The sequence below is a fragment of the Protomyctophum bolini genome, assembly GCF_963924005.1.
Source record: "Protomyctophum bolini genome assembly, chromosome: 17".
NCBI lineage: Eukaryota > Metazoa > Chordata > Actinopteri > Myctophiformes > Myctophidae > Protomyctophum > Protomyctophum bolini.
Window position 1 is genome coordinate 19890924 of NC_137878.1, and position 23457 is coordinate 19914380.

At 43.8% G+C, this 23457-nt stretch overlaps 1 protein-coding gene across 9 annotated transcripts in view; it reads right to left on the minus strand.

The window, feature by feature from the left end:
• LOC308332258 (sodium bicarbonate cotransporter 3-like) overlaps nt 1-23457 on the minus strand; it is a 73436-nt gene that overhangs the window by 36507 nt on the left and 13472 nt on the right. For 5 of the 9 annotated variants that reach the window (XM_080788035.1, XM_080788034.1, XM_080788033.1 and 2 more), the window contains exons 2-8: nt 16153-16234; nt 9455-9604; nt 6075-6213; nt 4474-4634; nt 2733-2921; nt 2368-2391; nt 1035-1400 (exon numbers count right to left, since the gene is read on the minus strand). In XM_080788035.1, coding sequence (XP_080644161.1) covers nt 1035-1400; nt 2368-2391; nt 2733-2921; nt 4474-4634; nt 6075-6213; nt 9455-9604; nt 16153-16234 — 1111 coding nt within the window. The remainder of the gene's footprint in view (nt 1-1034; nt 1401-2367; nt 2392-2732; nt 2922-4473; nt 4635-6074; nt 6214-9454; nt 9605-16152; nt 16235-23457) is intronic. The other 4 variants (XM_080788040.1, XM_080788039.1, XM_080788038.1 and 1 more) reach the window with 3 other exon arrangements.

Sequence of the window (23457 nt, forward strand, 5' to 3'; positions counted from 1 at the left end):
ACGGGACAATCACAGGACATTGTTGGACATACTGTATATGCTAGAATGAGGGAACGAGAGATGGATGCATCCACACAGACAGCTCAATATGGAGAGACAGATCCAAGCAAGGCATTTAGGGGTTGAGCAGAGAACCGAGGATAGCGAGAGACAGGAAGATGAAAGATTATGATGCCCAAGAGACGTTGAGTGCGAGAGAGAGAGAGAGAGAGAGAGAGAGAGAGAGACAGAGAGAGAGAGACAGAGAGAGAGAGACAGAGAGAGAGAAAGGTAAGGACAGACAGAGGCAATTAAAGTTATGACACAAGGACATTTAGGACAGATTGGACGGAGAGAGAGAGAGAGAGAGAGAGAGAGAGAGAGAGAGAGAGAGAGAGAGACACACAGAGAGACAGAGAGAGAGAGAGAGAGTAGTCTCTCCTCTGGTGACATCTTTCAATGTGGGGGCTAAAGGTGCATGGATGGAAACCATTTGACATTTACACATCAAGTGCAATGCAGAAATGAGAAGACTTGAGTCTCTAGCCCCGACATTGAATTTAGATTTCGGCAGGCTGAGATCTCTGATCGTCTGGCCACGTGTCAGACTACAGAGAGAGGAGAGCTGGTATAGAGTCAGTGAGTGAACCTTGCGGTGTCATTAAAGGGCAACTTTGATGATTTACAAATTGAATCCTATGATTCTCCCAATACGCAGACCATATTGGGAAGTATCATAAAGTGTATGAGTTAGATTTCCTTCTCACAGCAATCTGAGAACCCATCGTCAACAAATAAAGGAAAAACAGCGCCTTCTTTTCCTTTGAATTTGACGGAGTCAACAGTCTGTCCCGAGAGACTCACAGTGGAGCGCTAGGGTTCAGGAGGTGACGTCACCCTTTAATGACTCGATGGGCGCTGGGTGGGGGTTGTGGGTGGGCCGCGGTGCTTGACGTAGCAGCGGGAGGAGGGTGGGGGGCACAGCCAGCATGCTACAGTGCTAGTGTTCTCCGGTCAAGCCGTGACTCACACTGCCGGGCTACACAGATATTTGCCTTCTAACGGCAGCAGCTGGTGGCCGTGGGAATCCGTGGACGCTTGTCTATCCAGCCGAAATGTGCCGGCAGCGGCCACCGCCGCCTCCTCGCCCACCGTACCGTCATCGCCGTCGTCATCAGGGGGAGACACCACCACCTGCGGAATGGCCTGGCGGGGCGCGGCCTTCGAAGAGCGCCGGAAGGAAGGGGGAGTATTTTGGGGGGTGCTGAGGGGGGAAGGGCCGTGGCCAGCCCCCGCCCCCGCGGAGGAGGGCAGGAGGTGGCCGAGGAAGACAGAGACCCGGGACTCTTGCCTCTCGAGCGGGTTGGAGGAGACCGGCCCCGGCTTGTGGAGAGACAGACGAGAAGAGGACAGGCCCTCTCCTAATAGAGGAGACAATGGCAAAGACGAGAGAGAGGGAGGAGCGAGGGGGGAGAGGGGAATGGATGGAGAAGAAGAAACATAATGAGGTAGAAGCATATCTGAGAGATGGTTTCAGGTGGAGAGAGAAGAAGGGGCAGAGGACAGCGAACGAGAAGAGTGCAGTTAGAGAGAGAGAGAGAGAGAGAAGTGAGGGGGTGATGGGTTGTGTGCAAAACTGACAGGACGAGAGACTAGTGTCATTCAGTGGGGAGAGAGATGTGTGTGAGGGGGGGGGGGGGGGGGGGAAGGCCCACGGGGCCAATCAGCTTGTCCGGTTCAACCAGCACACCAGCCAATCACACACTGTGACTGGGAATTGAGAGAGCCTTGCATGCAGGGTTAGAATAGACTCAGTTCATTGAATGCAAACAAACAAATGAGTCAGAAGTAATACTGTGGACACACAGTCAAGCCTAAAAAAAAGTACTCATTCATTGTAAGGCCAAGACAACATGGATAAACTGGATGATTTACCTTTCCACATTTACATTTCACGGTTAAAACGGTGCAACACATTCAAACCCTGCACCTGCACAGAGAAAGACCACGGACACAGCAATGGTCAAAAAGCCATGTCCATTAATTCACATAATATAATCCCAGGCATGGGCACGCAGAGAATTCAAAAAGCTCAGCGTACTGTACAGTATATCGACAAGACAAGAATGTAGCCATGCCCCCAATGGAAGAGATATACACATACACACGCACACACACACATCTACAAGCTCACAACACTTTTCCATGCAACACATTGTGAGCTTGTCCATTTGCTACTACTGGTATAAATTGAGTTTGAACACAATTTATACCAGTTTCCAGAATGCAAAAGCTTGACGCACCACACTCGCCCAGTCTAAAGGTTGGAGGTATAAGCAGTCAGCAAGGTCAGATATAGAGGGTATGGGCGTGGCATCATCATCTTACCCAGAAGTTGTGCGGGAACGCCTACTGAGTGACAAAAAAAATCTTTCTGTAATTTTTCCCATACATCCAAACAGAAACGACGTTAAACTCACTTTGTCACTCGATTTATGCATGCGCACGCCGCATACCCTCTATACTGTACACTGTAATTACATTCCATGCTCGTGCACTTAACGAGCACCCGGATTTCTTCTGCTCTATTAATAATTGTTTTTTGGTTTGGTTTTCTTTTACCTTAAAACTTCTACGCTGGCATTGGTGGGAGATTCACTTTGATGACCACCGGTCTCCTTCCCCAGGGGTCAAAGGAGGGGGGAGAGAGGGGAAGAAAAAGAAATGCGAGTGCATCGCGTTGGGGGTCTCACCGTTTCTGTCAAGCAACAGGGGGTCAGAGTGTTTCTTGCCTATGTCAGCGAGGGAGCGCACCAGCGGGATGCGGTTGCTGAGCTTCCTCTCGTTCTGGTGGTGGTGTCGTTTCAGCATGGCCTCCCGCACCTTGTTCCTCAGCTCCTCCAGCAGCTGGCCCGACGCCACCATGCTGTCGATCAGCATGTCTGAGAGTCACGCACATACAAAGGACATGTGCAGGCATGCGGACACATTCATACATGCATGTACGTTTGCACGCAACACACACACACACACACACACACACACACACAGTAAAAGAGACAATTAGTTATGTATTAGTTTCAAATAAAACTGGATTATAAAAATATATATAGCTGCAAGCAGCGATAACACGAGGCCAAGCTATAAGAACATTCACACCCGTGTGAACTGAGCAGTGCAGGCTGTGTGAACTGAGCAGTGCAGGCTGTGTGAACTGAGCAGTGCAGGCTGCTCAAATTGTATTTTTCTTATTGCTGCATTCTATGGCCCATCTTTTTATCCCCTCTTTTTTCACATTTCTTCATGTACAAAGTGACAGATGTGTTCCACATGAGTCAAGGCACATGTGTAAACAAGTTCCATGGCTTTGGGGCAAACGAGGCATGAGTTATGCCTGTTCAAAGTGCTCGTTACTTATCGCTGTATTTATTTTACACATAGACTCTAGAGGCCATACTACTTTCTTATACCCAAATGGACATTTGGGATAATGGGTTCATTACAGTTCATCCTGCCTGTCAGATCACAAAAGGTTGTGTGTTGTCATTTTGAGTGTCATGGTAGAGGAAAGGTCATGGCGTCACTCAAATGGTCAGGGTTCATCCTCAAGTGTCTTTGGCATTCTGCCTGTTAAGATTTTGGAATAGCTTGTGTGGCCACTTGCAACCGGACACTTTAGAGCAAGGCAGGGTATAACAATAAATGAATAGGGTTCATGAATTTCTACTGCACATTCCATGGCAATCCAGCCAGTTCGTTGGGACAAAAGTGGTGACAAATGAAATAACACAAAAAAAAGTATAATAGAACACTAAAGAAGTAGAAAACTATTTGTATTCTATATGCTCAACATGTCGCTTCCTGTGGTGGAAAGTAACTAGTCAAAGTCAAAGTCAAAGTCGTACGATTTGTCACACACGTTACCGCAGTGAAATTTGTTCTCCGCTTTTGATCCATCTCTTGGAGCAGTGAGCCGCAGCCAAGCCACGCTCGGGAATCATTTGATTAGTAGATTTGACCCCCCAATCCAACCCTTTGATGCTGAGTGCCAAGCAGGGAGGCATTGGGTCCCATTTTTAGTCTTTGGTATGACCCGGCCGGGGATCGAACCCCGACCTCCCAGTTTCAGGGCGGACACTCTAATCACAAGGCCACTGAGCTGGCCTTGTAAGTACATTTACTTATGTACAATTTTTAGGTATTTGTACTTTACTTGAGAGTATTTCCAATTTCCAATACTTCTACTCCACTACATCTCAAGAGGCAAATGTTGTACATTTACTCCACTACAATTATTTAAAAACTTGAGTTACTAGTTAGTTTGTAGATTTTGATTATTATTACAAAACATACATTAACCACTTCAGCCCTATATACATTTGAAAATAGCCGATCTACATACAAGCTCACAATGCGTTGCATCGGCTTGTATATCTGTTATTTTCAACAGTAATGTAATGTTTTGACTGTAATGGCAGCGGTGTAACTCCATACCTGCGATGTCCTCGATGCAGTTGGCCCTCATGTCCAGCATGACGGTGCCGTTGAGGATGCAGCTCCGCAGCTCAAACAGGCTGTGCAGTGACAGCGTGGCCACGTAGGGTTTGCTCCAGCGCTCTCCTCCGTCCTCCACGTCCTCCTCGAACTTCAACCACCTTGGAGAGACAAAAAGAAACGGTTAATAATACACCTATAAACGATAAACGTTTGCTACAGAGTTCTCCTCCTCCTCGAACCCGACAAGCCTATGGCTTCTCCCTAACCCCTTTTCGGATCGGACAGGACATGAGCTACGAACACTCAAAAAATAAATAAATTAAAAATTAAAAAAAGGAGAAAAAAAAGAAAAGAAAATGGAAACTATATGTGCTATCTATGAACTGTATGTCCCCCTTCCGAAAATAAACTAAACTGAACTGAACTGAACTTCAGCCATACGGTGGATAAACAAGATAGAGTACCGTGCCTATTGTAGTCTTTCTGTTTTGTATGTGTCTATGGAGTTTACATTACTATAATAAACCCCCAGTGGTGGTTATAATATTAAATATGTCTTCCCTGTGTATTTGTGAAAGCTGAAAGCCTTTGAGTTAAAAGGCCCAAACGAAATACCAGCACATTAGTGACATATATATCAATCATCCCCTCCCCTAACCCCTCCCCTAACATTGAACGCCACAGACTTAATCAACGTGTTTTTCATTAAATTACGCCAGTATTAATTAATAATCATCTCGCTCATATTTACCGTAAATAGCCAAATAACTTCTTTGACTATATAAACACAATGGACACAAGTGGCAGGCACTCACTTCTGCTGATTATAGGAAAATTACAAAGAGATGCGTAGGAGAATAAGGAGAGATGACGCAGCCTGTACTCCGCGGACATCTCCATGTGTGTGCACCGCTATACCAAACTAATTTGGCATACGGCTTACGGGTGCTCATAAACTCCACTATCACCTTCCCAAATGTGTTTGACCAAAATCGCAATTTAGGTGAAAGTGTGCCAACACACCCATGACCACAACTCTAGGCACAAATACAGGTCAGCAAAATAGATAGCGGGTGACGCTGGACCAAAATACCATTAAGGGACCGATCAAGCTCCTATACTCGGGCAGCGGCTGACTTGCGGGCCGCGTTGCGGGTAACAGCGGCGTATTTTTTGACATTCCGTTTCTCGCCAAAGTTGAATGTTGCCACTACTGTTGGAGCAGCCATAAACTACACGGGTTCATCCCGATGTTCTGGGCATCTTTGTAAAGTTAGCGTTAGTAAAAAGCAGGTAAAAGAGTAACGTTTGAGCAGACTAACTTCAGTTACTTTATCAGTCACTTTCCCATTTCCCAGTAGAAGAAGAGCAGACTGTTTACACCGCAGATATGTCGTCTCCGCCTACAGGAAATACGTTGCCTGCGACCCGTTTCTGAAATCGGTCTATAGGAGTGGTTGTACCACTCAAAAATAAGCTCTAAAGATAATTTTAAATATAACGGAAATTACAGATTACACAGATTTCGGGAGGTGTAGTTCCAGACTCTATATAGCATTCGGAGATTGTGGCATAGTTGTGTGGCGCTATCGTCTGACCTGGCAGTCTCCTTCCACTCGGTGGCGCTGCCGTCTCTGAAGCACAGCTCGTCCAGTTCGGTGAAGAGGTCATGGGGCACGTGCTCAAGGTCATCGTCCTCCGTACCCAGGATGAACTGAACCCGCTGAGATGGTGTGTCTGGGGGAGGGGGACAAAGGATCATCATAAGAGCGCAACCAACGCAAAATACACCAGTTAATTACAAATTATAGTAATATTGTAGTAATATTGGACACAAGGACAATATGGACACACGAGAATGGGTGATTGCATGTAATGTATGCTTTTGTGTACTTCTCTCTCCATCATGAATTAAAGTGTGCGCATGCGTTTGTGTCTGGAGGAGGAAAGTGCATTTTACCAGCAGGAACCACAACAGCCAATGCATCAACATTAAGGATGAATCAATCAATTAGGTAATAAGTCATTTTTATTGTCACAATGAATTGCACAGATTAGTCAAATAGATTTAATCGATGTTGAAAATAATTGTTAATAGTACTAGCCCTAATCATCATTATAACACCTTTGTTTCTACTTTATTACTTGGACAACCACCTAAAGACATTCCCTTTTCAGCAAGGTCTTCTGAGGTCTGAGGCAAAACAACAGAAACATCTACTTTTCATGTCTGATTGAATTAGGAGGGAGAGATGTTATCAGGACAGCTGATTCCTAACAGAACAACCCCTAGAAGACGATGCCAGAGGAATGGCAAATGAGACGCATTACTAAAGACAGAGACATTTTATCCTAGCCACTTCATATCTCCCTGTTACAAGAACATGGTGCTTTTCCATTAGAGCACACTTTTGTTGCATGCAACAGATGGCCTGAACTGGAGGCGTGATGTGAACTAGAGTATCAGGGCGTGATGGTGCATACTGATTTTCCCCCCAATGCAAGCTGTGGGCTGTAGATCCTGGTCACTCAGTCACAGACGGAAAGGAGGACAGCAGAGCACCGAATTCTGACGTCAATATCGGTAGAGGGCGCAAATCCACGGGTTCGTGTACTTTTTATTTGCATTGTAATCCCCATAGGAGGATTTTAAATCGCCACATAAGGATCCGTTTGAAAAATGTACATGTCATCCCGGCACTCATATGGATAAAAATAATCAACTGACTGAGAGAAAACGCTAATGTTACTGCTGCTGAATTAGTTACATTTTCGCAAGAAACATACTGTATCAAATATAAGTGACTGAATATCGACTGAATATCGCAGAGACAGCTTGTTTATTTTTGGACCACAATGCTTATATGAGACGATTTCAAGATGACCCCATGTTATTCTCCATAGAGAAATTACTTCCGTGAACCAGGGGATGAGCAAGTGACGTCAGGCCTTTGGCACTCTATTGTCGATGTATCGTGTAACAGCAACAAGCACGGAATTGACACCAACCGATAACAGATCCAGCCTCTGCATTATGTAGTTTGTATTGCTTTGTACCAAATCGGTACTCCAGAAACGTTTCGATCTCTCAGTTCTTCATGAGGCAAATATCCTCTTTTTATTCTGTGATTCAAGACATTGGTCTTTTGAACGAACCACTTTCAACACACGATGGGCAAGTAGTGAAAAATAGCAGATCTACAAGCTCACAGAGCATCGCAACGCAACCCAGGCTTTTGAATCCGCTATTGGTATGACACCATGGTATGACACAATGGTATGATAAATTGTAAAATACCGTGGTTACATACCTGTGTGCAGGTGGATAATGACTAACCTATATTTGGTTTATTTGAAGGTTTGGGTATAGCAAAATGCATTTTTTTTGTACAGTTTGTTTTTGTTTTGTACAGTATGTGGCCCATGGTGACATCGATCAATTCTGAATTAAAAACTTCTAATATATTATTTATGGCCCAAGATCTATAAATCTCACATACAATTAAGGCAACCGGCGGTTCCACATGCAGCACAAGGTGCACTTTTCTTCATTTGAGCACCTGCCCCTCTAAATGTATTTTCTTATATCCAGCCTAGCCCGGCCTAGAGGCTAGACTATGTGTGTGCAGTGCAGGTCTCTCCAATGTTCAGTAAACATCCCCACTGCTGGAAAAGCTTCAGAGTTTTAACCGACTGCCTGCAGTCTCTCTGCTTTGTGTTGTTAAGCCAACGGTGAGACGTTGGAACACTGAAATATCAAAAGGTTTAATCTGTATTTGGAGCTGGCTGGCTCCCATGTGTCGTGATTGGCCTTTTCAGAGCTGGCTGATGGAATTCAGACCTCATATTTTCTCCCAGGCAGAGGGAGGAGTTTGAGCGGAGCGATGCCTTTCACCCAACATATTGCACTGTGACACCCCCGTCACACGCCATGTCGTTTATGAACGGCTAATGAGGCTAATTGAGGAAGGAAGAAACGACTTCTGCACGTACGTTTAGTACCATATGAGGCAGTGATACACATACAGATTGGATATTGTTGCTGTCAGGAGGAAACCACCTAACGCACCTACTGTAACTTTTTAGATTATTATGTATTTATTTTTCATAAATCTGTGCTATTGATTGAACACCCTTTACGTCTGTGTGTTGGTTACAAAAATATTGAACCAATGGAAAAGTATTAACTCCATTGGACCCTCAGGACCACTTCCTGAATCCACACAGGCTGATTCAGGTCTAGCGGGGCGAGTGCCGGTCAAAACAGGTGATGGATCCTATTGGATCACCGATCCGGGAACCCACCCCGCTCCCCGGTAGAAAACAGCAGAGAACAATGCCGTCAACAAATTTGATGCCCCTTCTGCACTGTTATTAGTTAGCGAAATACAAGTTGACTCATACTTCCTATGCCATATTTTACAATGTGTTTCCCCAGGCTTTTTTGTTGTTGTTTTGCAAACAAAAATAAAAGCCTTTGTACCGAAACTACAGGAACTGGGTTTTTTTTACAGGGCAGTGAGCCAAGACAGCTGTCCTAGCATATCCCTGGGTCTGTAAAGAATATATACAATTAACACTTATTTATTTTTATTTTTTTACCTATGCTGCTATACCAGCCACTACAGTCTAGTAGTGTACATATTACATAATGATAGTTTCTTCTCAGATGTTTGTATCTTTGTAAAACATACCTGGCAAAACAATAGAAAGGATAGAAAGGAATCTAGTTGATAAATTAATCTAATCCAATTTTAATTATATGATAAATTCACGATGAATTTCATATTGACTAATAATCAACTGAGACCATAACGTAATAAAAAGGTACACAATGGTAAATGTTATCTCACCCCAAACAGACGTCTTGAAATTGCTTAATATACTCAATCAAAAACATAAGTATTACTTTTTTTTAATCATTTGTAAAAGCATTACTTTTACAAATGTTATGGACAATGGTTTACGAGTTACTGACCATAAGTGGGAGAGTCCCTGCCGTCTTCCTTGCCCTCCTCAGAGTCTCGCTCCCTCTTCTTACGGTGATGTCTGTGGCCTCGGTGGCGATGCCGACGTTTGTTTTCCCGTCCGAGAGGCACATGGACCCCGACGTACACGGCCCTGTGACCTGGGGGTGAAGGGAAGAGATAAAGAAACTCTCATTTGTACTTTGAAAACCATTTCAGTCAGACAACTCAGAGTTAATTCAGAATATTTATTGAGCATAGTTGAGCATACATATATGAATAGAAGCATAGTTCTCTGGGCCTAAGCACACTTTAGATTCCATGCGCGGACAGAAGAAGCTGTGTTTTACGTAATTTCCGAGTTCTTTAGACAGCTGGTGGATGGAAAAGCAGCTCCAGTACCGCGGAGGAGAACGTTTCCGGGAACCTGTCCGTCGCGGCAGTCAGCCGCGGGGGTGGAGCTTATTTTCCATCCACCAGCTGTCTAAAACTCTGGAAAGACATCGTCAGTCAGCTTCCTTTGGCCACGCCTGTCGGCTCAAATCGCTGCCCACGGTGTCTGTCTGTGTGCAAGACAGAGGAGAACGCATGCTATGCAGCTCATATTACTCTGGCGGGGCGGGGGAGGAGCAGCCCAGGCTAGAGTGCCACATTATTTCGGATTTGCATATTAGTGGATTTGGTGACGGCCGATCAAGTCATTATTGCACAATTGCAGCTAGAATCGGCGGCCACCGATTGACTGAAGCATCTCTAATGATAAGCCTGCATGTTAAACTTATTATGTCAATAGTTGGTAAACATAATACTTTTTCTACACAATTGTTTTTTCTTATTTCCATACGTATCCAGATCTGGAAATGACTAAAATCCAATTCCATACAGGCTTTGACTAACTCTAAATACTGACATATTAATTTCTATAACAGGCTTAAGCATGTCATTTAGTGCTGTTTGAGGAGGCCACAGCTTATTTAAGAGTCATAATTCATAGGATATATATTATATATAATTTCTATTTCCCACCTAGGGGGCCCTAAGAAGGTTCCCAGCCTAGGGTCACAACATCCAGCATTGGATGCATTATTTTACAGATTATTATCAGAGATTTAAAAACAGTGCAAAAGTAGAACAAGCTTCATGTCAATTAAAATAACACGACCTACAGTGTTGGGTATACAGTGTACAGTGTTTGGTGAAATCGGTCTGGTTTTAAGATTATACAAATACATGTTGCACAAGAGTACATGTTTCTTTTTGTCAAGGGAAAGACTGAGAAAAGAAGATTTAATTATGAGAAAGAGGTATGGTGAGGTTATACACAATAAACACATGATATGCTTGTTCAGTGTTTCCAAAGAGCAACTACTCGACAAAAAACTCCCACCTAAAATAGAAAATGGGAAAGAGAACAGGAGAAAGTGCATGTTCCATTACTCATTGTGTATCGCTAAGACATGAAGTCATTCAAGGACAATGGTGCTTTCAGGAGAAAATAAAATAAAATGCACCCGTGCGAACTGAGCATTGCAGTGTGTATGTGTGTGTGTCAAGCCCTCCTCCCTGGCCTGTGTGTGTGTGTGTGTGTGTGTGTGTGTGTGTGAATGAATGTCATTTGGACCGCTCAATTATTCTCCCCACTTTGTCTTCATTATGTCTTCAACCAGATGTTTATGGCCGTTTGAGGGTCCTGCCTTTTACAATACACGTACAGTACAGCATTCATACATGTGATCTATTACCAACAATCAGAGAGGTTAAGCCTGTGACGGCTACAATCACCTCCATAACAATGAACACATTAAGAGCTTGAATATAGCACAGGAAGCGGATTCATCTCCATTTCCTGGATAGATGTGACCTCTGTGACCCATTTGAAGCACTGTGAAAGACCTGAGGACAATTCAAATGCCTTCTAAATCCTGACAGTTTTCTGAAAAACATGTTTCTATGTCAGTGGTTCTCAAACTATATATGTCAAGGAGCCCCAGAATTATCTGTATTTGGCGGCCGACCCCCATCTGAAAATATGTTGTTCCAGAAGCAAAGATTTGAGATCAAAACATTCGCTCTGAAAGAATATATTCAAAGATATCCACCACATTTTCACGATTTTTCAAAAATGGCAGACCTACAAGCTCGTAGCGCGGCACTCGGTAGGAAAGTAAAGGTACTATGTTTACCCAGGGTAACTGGACTAAGCTCAAGAACTTGTTTACAGCCAGGCCCTGCTCAATGCCTTGTCCAAGGGCACTTCAGCGGTGGTAATTTTAACGTGCCGGTCCGGGGATAAGAACTAGCGATATCAAGACCGCTCCGCAAACCGTTCGGCCACCGCTGCCACTGGGCACGGTGCCGTGCTATGAGCTTGTAGATCTGCTATTTTCCAATAGCGAAAGTATAACATAATGCGTAAAACACCAAAAGGGGTTCCCGCCCAGAATGGGTTAACTTGTCTGATTTCCTTCCAATATGCATTTTGTCTAAATCGTTGCATACTCGTCATACTGAACAGGATTGAAGCTCTGAGATGGAGACAGCCTACTTTCTCGGCCAGAAACTTTTTTTTCTTCCATAGATGAGTCATTCTGCTTTGATTTCAGAAGGGGCCTCATGATGAGCACAGAAAACAACAGCACATCGCTCCAAGGATAAAAGGATCTGACACACACACACACACACACACACACACACACATTAGAGTAACGAAGTCTGACGTCAATATCGGCAGAGGGCGCAAATTCACGGGTTCATGTACTTTTTATTTGCATTGTAATCCCCGTAGGAGGATATTTTAGATCACCTCATATAAGAACTGTGTTTGAAAAATAAACATGTCATCCAGGCCTCATATGGATACAGAGACACCTCCCTGACAATAACGCAGAGACAGCTGGTTTATTTTTGGACCACAATGCTTATATGAAACGATTTTAAGATGACCCCATGTTATTCTCCATAGAGAAATTACTTCCGTGAACCAGGCAGAACCAGGGGATGAGCGAGTGACGTCAGGACTTCGGCGCTCTATTAACTTTCTTTGGGTGCACATCTTTGGTCCGACGTACTAACAGTCCGACAGGCAATAGTCTGACACCCTACCCCAAACCGCACTGGAAAGTCTCACTCTTAACCGCCCACGTGTGTTTCTTAATAGGTTAACTGCGGACCATTTACGGCCGTCTTTTAGGCTAGACTGCCTAAGTTGAGAATGACCTTTGGACAGCCACTGCACCGACCGCTGAGTTGCTTGTCATGAAAATACACTTGTACGGTGTAATCGCTTGTGGTAGTGTTGAAAAGTATTCCAAAGTGCCGACCACCACAACAGAACGGAGCAGGAAGCGCTCCGCGCCGTTCCACCCCCTCTAATGTAATGAATAGGGACTCAATTTCCCTTAACCGGCAACGCATGGCTGGGCCACGGGTGAGTCCTAACGTATAGCCTTTTTTGGGCTATATGTCGGACTAACGTAAGTCGTCGTCGCCATCTGGAAAACTAGCATCGAGCATTGGGGCATAACAAGGGGGAGACATGGGGAGGTAGAGAGTTAAAGAAGAGAGAGATGGGGAGAGAGAACAAACATCAGGTCAGGGGATATTAATAAAATCTCTGAATACATTTCTTACCAAGAATCTTCTTCACCAATGTGGTGTCTGCTAACATATCCCACAATGGTTTCTATTCAACGACCCTAGGGGAACTTCTGACAACTGCTGAAAGTTGGGGTAGCATCAACAACCAATATATGACAAAATGTTCTACATTTCATTATACTTTAAGTAGTACAGTATGTGACGTGTCACACTAGGGGTTTTTCATGATTCAGAACCCATTCCAGCATTAGTTTTGCATGGCAAACACTCCTTGGGCTAAATTTGTCCATAGCCACTGTTTTTTAGCCCAAGGAGTGTTTTTCATGTGAAATTAATGCTTGGAATGGATTCAGAATAATGAAAACCCCCTAGTTTGACACGTCACATGCTATTTAAAGGTGTAGGGAAACGGAAATGGTGGGCATTTTATTTTTAAGTTTCAGACGGTTTCAGCTGGAAACACCGCTCTGAAGTTTCTGAACCAATCAGAGCGTCGCATCCCTTCAGGCGATGGGACGGTAGCTAGGGACGCATGGACTGACTTTGTTTACAAGTCAGATAGTCGGCCAGCTGTACCAGTTCACTGTTATGTGGCTTATTTCTACCCTATAATGTTTTCAGATACATATTTTAGCGTGATGATTAAGTTGAAACCCTGGGAATAAAAGGATTTCTGTAATCAGTAGCAGCTGTTGGACGGATGCGCAGATATGGGGAATTATACTGGAGAACTTCATTTTTATTGGCTTTTATCGATGTGTATCTCTACACGTCAGCACGCAGCACGTTTTCGTTTTCAGGAAGTAATAAAACAAATGGACTTTTGATATAAAAACACACCAAAATGAGAATTTTCCCATTTTTTAGCATCCATTGTTAGGTATGCCCATATGATGACCACGGATATGGTCTAAAAGTATGAAAACCGTATTTTTCATTTCACTACGCCTTTAAAGCATAATGAAATTTAAACATTTTGCCTTGATGGTACCCCAACTTTCAGCAGCTGTCAAAAATAATTCCCCTAGTGTGGTTGAATAGAAACCAATGTGGGATATGTTAGTAGACACCTTTACAAACACATTGGTGAAGAAAATTCTTGGTAAGAAATGTATTCCCAGATTTGACATTATTCTGATAATATTCCCTGACTAATGGAGGAGTAAACAGACAGAAAGTGGAGGTGGTGTTGAGACAGAGTTGGAGAAGCAGCCGAGCAGTTGAAGGCAGGACAAAGAGATAACTGGCTGGGGAGAGAGGGGAGAGAGGAGGGGGTGAGATCCAATGGGGAATTGAGGATTATGAAAGGAGAGAAAGATAAGAGACAATTCAAAGGCAGAGATGAGAGAGCAGGATGGCCCCACGTAGAGACAGACAGGATGCACGGTGGGGGTGGAGGGGGGTTGCTGGCAGAGGGAAACGTTGCCATTTGTAACGTTGTTGTTGCTGCTGACGTCTTCTCCGGAAGTGCATGCGCAGCGCCGACACGCCACGGTACGGCGAAGACCTGGTTACCTCCGCCTCCCAGTTCTTCTGCGTGTGTGTGTAGTGTCAACACACGCAGAGATTCGCAGAGATGACAGATCAGAATCTCACACACACACACTTGCGCGCACGCAACACATGGTATGGAATGAACATAATATAATAATTAGGCCTGCCTCGCCTTGCCTAAAACATTGAATTATGAAAAGGACCGCAATTGGAAAAAGCCTGCCGCTGGATCCCATTTGTTGAAGAGAGATCTATAGGCTACATTTTCTAATTATATTGTTATGCTTAAATTATCGCTCTGGCTAAAACGTTGAATCCCACAGATAAAGTAGGCTATAACTACAGGCATTCATAACTACTACAGAGTCAGCTCTTGACATAGTGGCTCCTATGAAAATTAAAAAGAAACAGAACACCAGAGTAACACCCTGGATAAATGAGCATACACGTTCACTGAAGAAAGAATGTCGTAGAGCTGAGCGAGTTTGGAGAAAAACCAAACACACTATCCACCTATTCTTAAAAAAGTCAACATTCGTCTATAATAAAGCCTTGCGTCTGGCAAGGCAGGCATATTTCTCTGGCATTATTAATGAGAAGAAGAAAAAGTCAATTTTTATATAAGCTCCACATTAGAGCTGATATTATGAATGGTGCTGCTAGCACAAACCCTCAAACAGCAGCTAATGGTGCCGGGGTAGATCTCTCCAGGGGGAGCCTATTGTCATTCTGCACAATTGATGAAGACGAACTCTGCAAAACCATATCACAGATGACATCATCATCCTGTTATCCCACGATTTTGCAACGCATTTTTTTATCTAATGTAATTCTGGGCGCTACACTTCCTCTGCCAACCGGGGGGGCAGCGGACTGACCTCATGCTTCCTTCTATACATGTGGAGTCCACAGGGGGAATTTCCCCGGCGTGGAAGGAACACGTTATTCCGACGAGTTCCTTTCCCCTCCATCAGGCACCCCGGCTGGCCAGGGGGAGGTAGTTTTAGAGACCAGGATTACTGCATGTTTTTTGTGAGGGTACCTACCCTAGGGGACACGGGAAGAACATGCAAACTCCACAAAGAAAGGCCCTTTCTCCAACCCTGCCAGGCCTACTCTTGGCAATATTACAACTTGTAATGAATGCCAGAGCTAAAATAGAAATGGCCCATAAACAATACCCTCAATGACGTCAAGGGAACTGACTGAAATGAAATCCTTAGAAGGTCTCGACTACATTCTATGTCTTTCTTCTTCATCTGTGTTGTGTGGATAAATCAGGGAAGGGAACTTGGGGTTCTAATCAGTCACGTATCATGAATGTTAACACTGGTATGGCTAGTGTGTTTGTTTACATATCTTGAATGCTAAGCAGGCGATTAACCTGGAAAATCTCTAGCTATGTGGGCAGCTGATCAGTCGAAAGCCTTGCTGCACTAATTGCAATCAGATGAATGGGGGAAGATTGCCGTCTGTTTTGAGGTCACACTCTCTCCATGGAAGAAACGGAGGTCTCCTCTGTGTTTCTGTAGGAAATCACTTTGAAAAACAAACACAGTAAAAACTAAAAGAAACAGCAGGGTATACAACACTCAACCCTAAAAGAAGGTTCACTCACTCTCTAGTTCATCCGTCTCATAGTTTGTATGGGTTGTGGAGCTGGTTTTTCCAAGATCCAAGATGGCTTCCTCATCAAGGCTCTGAGAAGCGAGAGATAATAAAAAATACAAATAAACATTCAACCAAACTTTTTAGCATATATATACAGTAAGTATGTGCATAATAATTGGCATTTGCACAACAATATTGGCAATTGGCATACATGTGCAATTGTGCATGATATTTTGAAGGTGCATAATAACTGCATTATGTGCATAATAATTAGCATTTTATGTGAAAGCAAATGAACATCAGATCAGTCACAAGTTAAAGTAAGTAAGCATCAACACAGACCTAACATAATGAAGTGTACGTATGGCCTTGTTAATACACCCACAACAGGCAGCAATGTCTTTATTACAAATCACTCCACCTGACGAGTGGTGTAATAATCATGACGGAGCTTATCTAGCAGATAATCCGCTACTCATTTTTATTAATGAGCTGGCAAGCCTGGCATATGTGCATCTCTTACAAACTAATTAGGCTGTGTTGGGAAAAAAGGATCTGTGCGAGGTAGAGTTTCATAGCAACCCTACGACGTTACTCATAATATAAAAAGATAAAGCCTGACCTCTGTGAAATCATAAATAATAATAAAAGTCATGAGAGCACATCCATGCACATATTAGTCCACAAAATGACCAAACACTACAGATACCGAACAAATATAATTAAATACAGTTTCTGTGTGTGTGTGTGTGTGTGTGTGTGTGTGTGTGTGTGTGTGTGTGTGTGTGTGTGTGTGTGTGTGTGTGAGACGCTTCGGATGAGCAGAGATGTAAACCCCCCCCCCCCCCCCCAAACCAACTGGGTGTTGGTTGGGGTGGGTAGCATCTTGGCCTAAGGGTGGCACATAGTAAGGGACATACTGTAGGGTCACCACAATAAGTATAGGGAATCAGGGATCATCCTCTGGGATAGCATGAATGCGCGCCGATTTAATGTCAATCTGCCCATTTGGATCTTGATATTTCTATGGCTAACAAACAGTTGACATGGTTCCGGAGACATTTGTTGGGGCCCGATGTTGGCTCATGGTCATGATGACAGGTCAGCATGCCCACTGTGACATGGAGGGATATGTGATCTGTGAGGCCGACATGGAGTTTTCATTAGAGCTGTCTCTGGTTCAGTGAAGCATGGCCACCGCTTTCTACTGAGCTACTGGACCTTTCATTCCGGGGTCGAGCACGTATTGTAGCCGCCTGCACTGGCCTTTCTGCATCAATGCACAGCACAATATTACTCACACGTCCAGTATACATTACACACACACACACACACACTATAAAAGCTCTCTGTAATGCAGTGAGGGTAGTTTATCTGCAATTCTGCATACACTCATACAGCATGTGTAGGTGGTGTGTTCCCATACATTCCCAAAACAAATCGTATGTTTTCAAGTGTTACTTTCTGCCAGCGACAAGCCCGCCTCTCTCTTCCACAATTTTGTTTCATCTCTTCAGACTCGAAGGTATTCAACCAATTTACGATACAGCATTCACCAAAAGAGAGAGAGAGAGAGAGAGAGAGAGAGAGAGAGAGAGAGAGAGAGAGAGAGAGAGAACACAGCATTTACAGAAGGCATCGTGGCTTCACTGATGGTGATGCCGACAATTCTGGTATGGAAACTGTACCGTGGAAGGGAAGAATCCGAGGTACGTGAGCTCGCTTGCCTCCCTCCAGTACAGAAAATATCCAAATCAAGAGACATTAAGGCACAAACACACAGTATATCCAGCTAACCCTTTTCACTGTCTTTTAATGTTTTTTAGCTTCTAGTGATTATTTCTAATAAAGTTGTTTTTAACTCTGTAAAGACCCCCCATGTAAAGAGTCTTTGGGTACTCAGAAAAGCGCTATATAAGTTTGAGATATTATTATTATTATTATTATATCTTAACAGTAAGCAGTGAAGCACTGTCAATCAGCCATTACATTTTCATCAACAAATGGGGGGAGAGAACACAGTATAGAGCGCTGAATTCATGTGACTGACTTCAATGACATTCAGATTTCCATCCATATATTACCATAATGAACTGCTCTCCGCACCTTGGAAGAATGAAGACTGTGTGTGTGTGTGTGTGTGTGTGTGTGTGTGTGTGTGTGTGTGTGTGTGTGTGTGTGTGTGTGTGTGTGTGTGTGTGTGTGTGTGTGTGTGTGTGTGTGCGTGACACGTGTATGTTGGATTTGCATTATAATAGTGTTGAGGAGAAATGGTCATGACTATATGAGACAAAGAAATAATCAGGGTTCTTTCTTGCAGCATGACGGCAGGTAGTATGTTTCCTCAACTGATGGTAGATTTGCTATTTTGATCAAATGTTTCATTATTTTATTATGACATCATGCCCAGAATAATAATAGTGAATATATATATACAAAGTTAAGCTTCTGAACGTACCGCACTCACATAAATCTGTTTGTTGTATTAGTGAGTGTGTGCCATTTCACAAATTATGATATGAGGTGTGTGTGCAACTGTGCATGTGCACAGCTCAGTGGCCTTGTGGGTCCGGGTTTGATCCCCGGCTGGGTCATACCAGACTCTAAAAATGGGACCCAGTGCCTCCCTGCCTAGCACTCAGCATCAAGGGTTGGGGGTAAGTCCCTGTGACATACTAGAATCATGTCCAGGGGGTGTACAGGAGAATGGCTCCTGTCCTATGGGCCTGATGGCTCGGCAAGGCTTATACACTTACTTATTACTTACGAGTGCAATGCATCAGGTGTTGTTAACATGCCCCACCTCCCCACTGCCATGAACAACTTCAACACACATGATGCAACCTGTCAAACAGCCTCAGTCCAAAATAAACCCTGCAAATCACTGCTAATCCCCCGGGCCATGGGAGCAGGTTGCCCATTGTGCCCAGAGAGCACAGCTGTGTCGGGGGGCTGGAGAGGCCATGCCAGTAGGGGTGGAAGGATGGGAGCTCATGGGAAGGAGTGTAGCACCAGACAAAGACAACTGAGATGTGTGGGGGAGCTGGGGCAGCAGGAAACAAAAGGTCATTATTTATCTGTCTAGCTTGGATGACACAGTAAATAAAGTAAGACGATCATTATGAATGCAAATTCTCTGCATCACTACTCGGAAAACGTATCTTTTTTTGACATGAACTCAAAATACTAGCCTACACTTTTGAGGGTGAGGGAGGCGCCGTCAGCCAGTGCACATGTGCACTTGTTTTGATGACGTCGTGCCATTGTAAACGGACACCAGGCACGTGCAGAAAGTGTTAGAGGGGTAGGGGCTGAAATTTGCGGCCATTTTCAGGGTGCAACCCAGCACTCTTTAGCTAGTGGATGCGGTGTGACATGGATTTTCGAAACAAATTAGTTAAACGCAAAATGCTGCGTTCAAGTTCAGGAGACTTCGGGGAAAAAAGCAATTCTGCTGAATGCTGCCTTCCGGTATGGCATGGAAAGGAGTGGCATTTGCATTTCTTTCACCAATGCTGCACCCGTGGTCTGGAGAGGGCAGTTGTTTTACAGACGGTTAAAAGGACAGGGGCTGAAGCCCCCTTTGATGTCTATGTGTGCACTTCCCTGACGGACACAGTCTTACACAAACCCATTGGCTGCCGCTGTGTATTTATATCGGGGACCCTTCTGTGGTTGGGACTAGCGTCTGGTTTACAGGTTAGTAACATTACCAGCTATAGCGTCAGAGTAGTGGAAAATGTGGCTTGGCTAAGCTCCTCCTCAGTAGATAATATGTATGATGCACCGTTCTGTTATTCCACCTCTGAACGACCTCTGAGTCTGCCATGCACCTACTACACCATATACTGGGAATCACTGAACACTTTTTTTTGCCGGGGAATTTTGCATAGTAAAAGGCGCTAGAGTGCCACGCAGATGAGGCAGATTTTACTCTGAAAAGCCCTGCCCTGCCTGAATGTAAACTAAGCTATGATGACTAAAACTAAGACTAAATATACTGACAATTTCGTCAACAAATAAAAACTAGACTAAAATGTTAGGAAGGGACTAGTGGACAAGAGAGCCAATATACTTCATTATAGACTTGGTTGCATGCTGAAAATAGCCGATATACAAGCTCACAACACGTCGCAGCGCAACGCATTGTGAGCTTGTAGATCTGCTATTTTCAGGAAGTGCAAAATCAGCCATTACGACGGCATCAAGGCCCGCCAAAATACATTTTAGTTACTATACCAGCTGTAGATTAAGATAAAATCTTATGATATTTAGTCGACTAAAACTAGACTAACACTAAAACATTCCAGGTGACTAAAACTAAGTGAAAACTATTCAAGAGACTATGACTAAAACTAAAATAGAAATTTGCTGCCAAAAACAACACTGCTTAGTACCACTGCACGCTACCTCGTCTTATGTCTCTTTGGAAGTGTTAATAGAGGTGAATAGAGGTGCTTGCTGAAGTCAGAAATGGCCACAGAACATCAGCGTTACGATGAAAACATGGAGCGAGTTATGAGCAACTTTTGTCGGCCCGTAAACAAGGAAGTGAACGGCAGTGCGCATGCGCAAAACCAGCCTAGGATCGCTGAAGAAGGAAAGGCCAAAAAACAATAACAATAATAATAATAAAAAAGTATGAAATGCTAAATGCAAAATAATAAAAGACCTAAAAGATTCCTATACACGTCCAAGGCACCACATGGTTGTAAAGGTGTGTATGTATACGCCATTAGCATAATTAGTCGTCTTAACACAAGAAACGACAAATTATATATATTATATAATATCTCACAACGGGTAAGGGCTAGTAGAAACAAACAAGTGGAAACATTGGTCAGAGGACGTGTCCTGGGCTGCAGTTCCCAGCCAGCCAGAGATGAAGGGAATGCTAAACAGAAGCTCAACACTCACCACAGGAGATGGGAATGCTATAAAACAGAAGCTCTCCTGTCAAGTCAGGGAACAGAATATCACCTGGAGCGAGAGAACAACTGAATGGATTGATTCTACGTTCAGGACAAGCCATTCCAAGCATTGGTGGCCGCACTTTTGAAGGGGAAAACTCCATCCAATTCACAGCCACAAAGCATGATGAGTCACAGATGCCAGGCATCGATTTCTCTGTCTGTATTCTGTCCATAAATCAGTCTGAAGGGATTAATCCTACGACTGTTTTAAAACCAAGCATCCGCACCACAACTCAGAAGGCACCTGTCCCTCTGTTTTCTATATAATGTTTTAGCCCCACAGACAGTGTAAATTGAACAGATTATTTCTGAGTCTGATTTAATCCCTTGAACCTTAGAAACCCTATTCTGGGTCTTAACCAGGGGGGCAGTCAGACAGATTTTTTGTGAAGCCACTAAGGAAATGAAAGTTCATATAATGGCCTGTTGTGGCGCTGTCATTGGGCTCAAAAAAACCCATAGCCCCATAGAAGTCCATGTATTTGGGCCCAACTTCACCTAGACTGTATTACCTTAATAAACATGGTCATGAATACTTTCTGCTTCCAGTCACTAGTTTAAAGTCTCATTTCTAATGTCATGATATTCTTTTTGGAAAATTATGGCCCCATTTATAAAAAAAATGACCATAAAGTCGCGCATGTTCTGAGGGGCGTGGCTACCGTTACAGTCTATGAACGGGATCCCCCACCCACTCGAGTCAAAATAAAAACCAACGAAGAAGAAGGGGTGAAGTCCCGCCTCGTTGTCTGGGCCAGCCAATGGGCCAGCTGGGCCCAAACGGATCTAGAAAGATGGCGACTTCCATTGCAAGGACTGACAGGCTTCATTTTACGTTCATGTTAGACCCGGGGAACGCTTTGTCCATATTTTTTACAGTCTATGGTCTTAACTAGCGAAATGTCACACAAAGTACGTAGCAAAGTGTTACTGTGAGCTTGTAAATTGGCTATTTTCATCAAATATATTAATGTATAGAGCAAAAATGGAGTGGGTATAGTAGAGTCCTTGGGAAGACGTTCAACCTACTACTATGAAAACATTATCCCATCCCATCACATTTCCCGTCTCATAGAATTACAATATATGTGGCCAGGTCTACAATGACAAAATAAAAACGGCCGGAAGTGAGAATAATCACTTACTTACAAGTCTTCATGCAGAGCAATGGGAGCTATAAATATTCATATATGCGTACATAATCGACATGCGAGCCGTGACTCACGCGTAATGACGCGTTTTCTCTAGTGCCTGTCACACAATTATATAAAAACCGAATCTGAAATGTGAAAAAGAACAGTTATCAACCACATGAGGCACACACCCTTAACCCAACTCGCCTCTATTTGAATAGAATTATGAGGAAAGGGATGCAGCAGGACACAGTCCCTTTTCAGATGGCTTACCCATAGGGGGAGAGCTCCATGGGGGGCGGGGGGGATGCTAGCCAGTGTTTGAGTTGTGTGAGCCGCTGCAGAATTTATTTTTATTCTACCTTTTTCCTGAAAAAAGTGTGTCACAAAAAGAGCTTATACCGTGCGACATAATTAAGCTATACTCACTGAACTCAGCTGTCACTGCAGGGTAGAATGGCAACTGAATCAGTGAGTCGAGTTGTAAGGTAATGACCAACATCATCATGTGACAATTTATTTGTGATCAGTTTTACAATCTTCATGGACAGCAGTGGTTTTCAACCTGTGGATCAGGGTCCCATTTTTTTGGGGGGGTCCCCAGATCTTCTTAATAGCCTACCTAAAAGACAGAAAAGAAAAACAAGTGAAATAGCTGATCAACTCAAATTATTATTCGGGTTACGGTTAACTGGGGTCCCCAGTTAAAATATGATAATTTGGGGAAGGACACCTCGACAGGGGGGTCCCCAGTTTTGAGGGATCGTGGCCTGGAAAGTTTGAGAACCATTGATGTACAGCACATAATCCTGTGATGGTCAATTGGAAACTCCAAGCACCTCTCAACAGCCCCCGGGCCTCTGCTGTATACAACAGTATACTGTATGTATCAGGACCACAACAACCACACACAAAGATACACTGCTGCAGCTGTGACAGAGGGCTGTCTGTCACAGTGACGCACGCCAGGCCTCGTTATGGGCCCTATTGTATGAGCATTCATAACAGTGAGAAGTCCTGACTAAATTATTCATAATTGACTGACAAGGCACATGAAGTAAGAGGTGATGGAAAAGTGGGCAGAAGGAAAAAAACAGCATTGTGTTTGGAGCTTGACAAACTGTCTGGGGGATTGATAGCAATTACCGTAGTCTAATTAATAACTAGCTTTGACTTTAATAGGCCACGTTTACACGTCGATGGTCT